The 6,997-nt window shown below is 42.2% G+C and overlaps 1 protein-coding gene across 1 annotated transcript in view; it reads right to left on the bottom strand.

Annotated features, from left to right (window-relative positions):
* Positions 1-1,113: 1,113 nt before the first annotated feature.
* Positions 1,114-6,997, bottom strand: part of ARSB (arylsulfatase B) — a 205,893-nt gene continuing 200,009 nt past the window's right edge. The window contains exons 8-9 of the mRNA XM_009448969.5: positions 5,753-5,875; positions 1,114-4,567 (exon numbers count right to left, since the gene is read on the bottom strand). Of these exons, the coding sequence (XP_009447244.4) occupies positions 4,302-4,567; positions 5,753-5,875 (389 nt within the window). The 3' untranslated portion in view covers positions 1,114-4,301. The remainder of the gene's footprint in view (positions 4,568-5,752; positions 5,876-6,997) is intronic.

The following is a 6,997-nucleotide window of genomic DNA, read 5'->3' as shown; positions in this document are numbered from 1 at the left end:
GAGCAAGACCCCTGTCTCAAAAAAAAAAAAAAAAAAAGCAAGAAAAAAATTATGTTAAACAAGATACTCTTTTTAAAGCAGCTAGTACAATGCCTGGCATATAGTAAGCACTCAAAAAAATTAGCTTTTATTAGAATACTTTTAGAAAATGAGATTTAGGAAATGAGTTTAGAAAATCTCAGGCTATTTTTTTTAGCACAGTATTATTTCACATCCTCCCATTGGATTTCAGTCATTTGAGAGCCAATCAACCAACATTTATAGAATATCTGTGTGCCAGGCATTGTTCTGGACACTAGGGATATGAGACTTTAGCAATTATCTAATTCAACCCATCGCTTTACCAGGAAAAAAACCGAGGCACAGAGAGGACGAAGTGATTTGTTCATGGTTAGTCTACTGCTAAATAGCAAAGTTGAATGCTTTTTCTACCATCTCTTTTCAAATAGCAGCATTTGATAAATGCATGTGGACTTGACAATCTATTCCCAGGAGGCCAAACGAGACCATTTTCCTCTGATGTGATGTGAAATAAGTCCACAAATCTGACAGTCCCTTTGAAAAGTAAGATTTTCCTCCCCTAGAATATGGGCTGGCCTTAGTGACTCATTTCTAACAAATAGAAAAATGGTATAAGTGACAGTGTACACCTCTAGAGACTAGGTCATGAAAGGCCCTGTGGCTCCCTGTTTACTTGCTCTGGAGGAAGTTAACTGCCATGTGTGAGGACATCCAAGCAGCCTGTGGAGATGCCCACATGGCAAGGAGCTGAGGCCTCCAGCCAAGAGCCTTGTGAGTGAGTCAGCTTAAAAGTGGATCCTACGGCCCCACTCAAGTCTTCGGATGACCACAGGCCTGCTTGACAACAATCTCACGAGAGACCCTGAGCCAGAACCACTGGGCTAAACCACTCCCAGTGTCCTTACCCTCATAGAATGTGTGAAGTTATGAATGTTTATTGTTTTAAGCTGCTAAGTTTTGGGGTAATTTGTTACGCAGCAATAGAGAGCTAATACTCTCTTTTACTGTCACTTTGTTTTCACTCCTACCCTTCCTTGACCTCCCTCTAATACCTTATTTTATAGTTTATATTCTTAGGGCAATGATTGACACTTTTTTTAGTTCTAAAATTTTTATATTTATTTATTTAACAGCTTTACTGAGATATAATTTATGTACCATAAAGTTGGTTGACACATTTAAAAAATTGTAATAAAACATAAAACTTAACATTTTAACCACTTTAAAATATACAATTCAGTGGCAGTAATTGCATTTATGATGTTGTATAACCATGACCACTATCTAGTTCCAGAACTTTCTCATCACCCCAAATGGAAGCCCCATACATATGGCTGACACATTTTAAAAGATTAATTTTATTTTGTCCCCCAAATCTGGAATAATCATGTAGTAACAAAGAAAAATGAGCTCACAATTAAATAAGCAAAACCTTCTGTAAAGGTAAAAAAATTTGCCGGGCACAGTGGCTCACACCTGTAATCCCAGTGCTTTGGGAAGCTGAAGTGGGTGGATCACTTGAGGTCAGGAGTTTGAGACCAGCCTGGCCAACATGGTGAAACCCTATCTCTACGAAAAATACAAAACATAGCCAGGCATGGTGGTGTATGCCTGTAATCCAGCTACTTGGGAGGCTGAGGCAGGAGAATAGCTTGAACCTGGGAGTTAGAGGCTGCAGTGAGCCGAGATCACACCACTGCACTCCAGCCTGGGTGACAGAGCGAGACTCCATCTCAAAAAAAAAAAAAAAAAAATTGGAAAGAAATAACATTATTTCTAACAACCATATATCAATCTTTTCACATTCTTATACAGAATCAGGGAATCTAATGAGATACATTCTATTATGGATAAACCAAAATCTCAAGTACTTGTTTTACAAAAAATTAAGTCTTCAAACTCTTTTGAAGTCCACTGGGTGCAGAACATCCCCCACTGTGCCTGAAAACCAAGGAACTAGAACTGGAGACAGCTGTTGGGAGGACAGCAGCGATAACAGATAGGTGCCCTGTAGCGATGGCCTCCAACGGCTACCTACACCCAGCCCTGGGATTCGGAGGATGCAGAAGGAACATCTGGGCTCAGCTATTTCATGCTGTCAGCCATACACTTCCAAGTGGGAGGTGATGGCAGTTTGGTCAGCTGTTTGCCAACCCAGGAGTTGGGTAAAGGTTGGTAAGAGATGTTATTAGTTTTAGCACCATTTCCTTCCAATAGTCTCATTTTAATACAATACAGGTTAGTAGTGACCAGAAAATATTGCTACTGAATTGAAGGATGACTATACAAGGACTTATATCAGATTATTTGTTGCTTTTAGTTTCTAGTGTCCCATAAAGAATAGAAATGGAAATTGCTGACAAGAGAGTACCTTTGGTAGGCACAGTTCCTTTTCTCCCCCCACTGGAGAGGACGCTACAACCTTGCTATAGAGTGTCCTGTGACTGCCCAGTGATGTAGATTACGCTCCTACCCCAGGAGGGGCAGCTTGAGAACAGAAAAGCAACAGCTGGAAGACATTTATATTACCTCTGTATTCAGCTCATTGGACTAGCATCTTTCATGGTGTGAGACTTTCTCATTTACTCATTTGTCCATTTATTCATTTGTTTTAAAAAATGAGGCCAGGCATGGTGACTCACGCCTGTAATCCCAGCACTTTCGGAGGCCAAGCTGGGAGAATTGCTGGAGCCCAGGAGTTTAAGACCAGCTGGGCAACATAGGGAACCTTGTCTTTTCAAAAAATAAAATTAGCTGGGTGTGGCGGTATATGCCTGTAGTTCCAGCTATTTGGGTGCCTGAGGTGGGAGAATCACTTGAGCCCAGGAGTTTGAGGCTACAGTGAGTTGTGATTGTGCCACTGTACTCCAACCTGGTGACAGAGTGAGATCGTCTCAAAAAGATATAAAAAATTAAAAATAAAATAAAAATTAAAAAATGTATTGAGTGCCTTCAGGCAGTGTTCCAAGCATTGGTGAACAAAATGGTGGGGCTAATGCAGAAAAGAGTATCATTTTTGCACACATTTCTCTGGGTTTGACACTCTCTGGAGCTAATATGGACTGTTCCACATTAGTAAGAATTAGTGGGATTGAGAAAGGGCTGCAGGTCAAACTGCATCCTCTTTGCCAGACCCCAGAACCTCAAAACAAGCAGTAAAACCGAGAATAAGAGGACTGTGGGTGTGCCCTCCTCTGCTTTACCAAGGCCCAGTATCCCAGACACTGGCCACTTGCTTTTTCATATCCTTTCCTGAGGTTTCTTCTCACTGCTAGTAAATAGCAGTGCAAGTCTTAATATATTATGAGATAAAGCTACAATCACAATGACTAACTCCATGCAATATAGGAAAAGCCTCGCTGAACAGATGCCACAGAGCCAAGCATCTCCCACCCAGCCCTCTTAGTGTCTACCATGAACATCCTCACAGAGCAACTCCACCGCCTATTACGGGGAGGCCTCTAGCTTCAGCCCTAGGGGCAAAAGTAAGGCAGGGCTCAGCAGCGTTCCAGAAATCAGGGGTGCTCAGGTAGAGAAGCAAAGTGGTCTTCCCAGGGATAGGACTACTGAGGTCAAAAGGAAAGGCAGGAAAAGCCACAGAAGAATTGGAAGTGGCAGGAAGTCTAGACAGAGTGAGCAATGGCTGGGGGGAAATAAATTACGATAAAAACACATTTCTTTATTTTAAAAGCCACAATCAAGGTGCAGGCATTTTGCTGTTGACCTGAACAACAAAATGGGCCTTATGCTCTGTGATGAGATAAGTGAGTGAGGGGTGAACCAAGAGGGGTGGTTCACTTGGAATGCCTGAACATGATCCTTCACCGACAGGGAGAAGCCTTGGCCAACAGAACCATTAATCACTGTCTGCTCCCTTCATTTGCGTAAGAAATGTGATTCACTCCAATAAAACTGGCTATTGGCAGAGGGGAATCGAACGTCTGACTTGTGAGTCTAAAAGAGCCAGCTGTTCCAGCCTCCAGGATTCAGTGAGAACTTCCTATTTCAAGTTAAGTTCCCAGCTGTCCCAAGGCTTAGGAAAGAGGGATAAACCCAGCCACCCCCACCTCTAGACACATGCTCCAGCCAACAGCAGGAGTGTTGCAGATTTTATCAGCTTCTTAAATGCATTAGGGGTTGAAATTAGACACCTCGGTGTGGTTTAAGAGCAAGAGAAGGGCCAAGTGAACCCAGGTTGGGATAACAAATGAGACAAGAGTCATGAGAAAAGGCCTGAGGTCCAACTTCCAATTGAAAGGTTTTCTAGCCTCCCTGAAATCCTACATCCAAGGGCCCCACACCCCAGTGGCCTTGGGATCACAGCGGGGGTCCTGTGCAGGGAAGTACACGGGCACTGAGTGTTTATGGTAGAACTGTAGGCGGGACAGGAGCTTTGTGACGATGTGAGGATATTCTCTGGACAGGTCATGTCTTTCTTCAGGGTCCCGATCAATATCAAAGAGCCAGAGGGTCTTGGTTGGTGGGTCTGATGAGGGTATCTCAGAAACATTGTATTGAGACGGTGGAGGGAACCAGTAACCACAGCCTAGCAAAGAAAACAAAACAGTTTACTGAGGGAGAAGCACAGAGGCAGGTTCTAATTTCAGGGAAGGAGTCTGAGGCCAAGGCTGCACTGGGTTGTGGGTGTGGAAACATAAAAAGATGTGGCCCTAGATGCTGTCTCTAGATGCTTCTCAGACTTGACTTCTGGTGCTTTAACTAGACATGTCTCACTGCTTCACAAGCCAGGACACCCAGAAACGTGTGTGCATGTGTGTATGTCCTTGTCACAAGGACTAGGGCATAGGGGTACTCCTGGCATTTAGTGTGCATGAGCTAGTGATGCTAAGGTCTTGCAATACATGGGACAATCCCAGTCAAAAAAGACTTGTCATATTGCAAACGCCAAAAATGTTCTCATTGTAAACATTGATTAATTACATCACAGCCTTAACCATCATCCCACATATTTTAAAAGTATTGAAAAGATATTACTCTTAGAGAATATAATCAGAGGAGCAACCTCCTTCCCCAGCTATACCACTGGTTGAGGGTGTAGCTCTCAGAGACTCTCTTTGTTAGCTAAATGTGCTGTGCTTGATAGCCACATATATTTAAAATCCGTATTTTCCATGAAGCATAAGAGTGACATTTCTTCCTTTCACCCCTGCTACAGTTAATTCTCTCCGTCTTTCTCTCTCTCTCTCTCTCTCTTTTTTTTTTTTTTTGGTTAGGACGAGTAGGTTAAACCATTTCTTCCTATCTCCTCATTCAGCAGCCCCAGAGATATGTTTTGCAAAAGGCATTTGTTACTTCAGTAAGCTTCTCCTTGATGATCCACTGGGAAAGCTTACTTGCACCATTACAATGATGGAAGCTGTGTAATTGGGAACAGGCGGGGTCTTACAAGTGGGAAAAGAAAACCCTGAATAAATAGTTGTCTTTCTAGGACATATATCAGGAGGGATCATGAAAGATTAGAAAGACAAATTAAGATTTCAGGTATCTGAGCAAAGTGAGGTAAGTGGTAGGGCTTAGGGGCCTTGAGGAGGAGCCACAGAGGAAGAGGTGGGAAACGGTTAGAACAAGAGTGATAATGTCCTCTCTTTCCAGAGAAATGGCCGTGGGAATCAAATCCCAGGAGGGCAGATAGACTGGAGATACTGCCCTGAGGACACAGCCCTGCTTTGTCTACCACGGGAAGGGAAGTTTGCTAAGCTAAGGACTCTACCTGGGTAGCCCGTGAGGAGTTTCCAATTTCCATGTCTAATTGCAGCATGGACAGATGTGTTAAAGGCTGAATATTCTGGAAGAGAAGAGTCATCCTTTGCTGGAGCCATGCTGTTCCTGGGACCTGGGAAGAAATAGTTTGAAAGAATTAGATCGCTGTTATTGGAACGTGTTGTTATAAATCAGCATTTTATACCCTTGCAGAACAGTAGCTTTTATTCAACACTGGAGTGCAAATGTGTATCTTGCCACAGAAATGAATCTTTCATTAAATCCAAACAGAAAGCTATAGTTACATGAAATGTCAGTCATAAACCACCGCAAATATAAAGGAAATCCCAAAGAGATTACAACACTAATTCATCCTTAAAATCGCTATGTTCTGCCAATGTACAGCTAGCCATATGCAGAACAGTGTTCTGTTACAGCAGAATGACTTTTTTTTGGTTTTTGTTTTTGGCTGTTAAACATTTAAATACATTTTCTGTGTATACTTATACCTATGTAAATAGTATAAGAAATTATAAAATGTACATTTTAATGCAGTCGTTTCAAGCTATGAGAGTTCATGCATGCCATGATAGAGTACAAAGACTTATTTTTTAACAACTCTTAAGGAATCTAAAAGTGAGCAGTGCTCAGTTAACTATTCAGACAGGATAACTATGGGGGTAAGAATAAATTTGGTATACAAATTTTTGGCTGGTATCATGGATTATATTAATTTATCATTTTTGAGATCTTAATTGATCATCAGGTTGGTTTTTTGCTTTTGTGGGGAGCAATTACTAATCTCTACCACCTCTTAAGTTTGAAACCAATTAAGAGGTAGAAGATAGACAGATGGAACAAAAAATACTGCTTTTGTTACTGACAAAATTGATTGGAGAGAATACAGCTTCAGATCTGTAGCAGAGAGATCTTGTTTGTAACTGACCCTTGACTTAGAAAGATTTAACCCTCACCATTGATCTTGCTGAACACCCAGTGGGCTCCCTTAGAGCACACAGCCGAGCGCAGACCAGAGTGCTTACATATATCCAGGTGACAGGCTGGCTGGAAATTGGACAGCAAAAAGGGTCTCGGTTGAACATGCTCAGTTCCTCCTTTTGAATAACTCCTTCCTTTGCCTGATTATGAAAGGAGTGAACAAGGCAAGAGTTCTACTCTTGTGGAAGACCCTGGTGGGTCCACGAGGGCCCTCACCTCACTCCTACCTATGCCTATGGTTGAGGCCTAGCTGAAT

Source organism: Pan troglodytes, chromosome 4 (assembly GCF_028858775.2).
Source record: "Pan troglodytes isolate AG18354 chromosome 4, NHGRI_mPanTro3-v2.0_pri, whole genome shotgun sequence".
Classification (NCBI taxonomy): domain Eukaryota; kingdom Metazoa; phylum Chordata; class Mammalia; order Primates; family Hominidae; genus Pan; species Pan troglodytes.
This window is presented reverse-complemented; position numbering and strand designations above follow the sequence as displayed.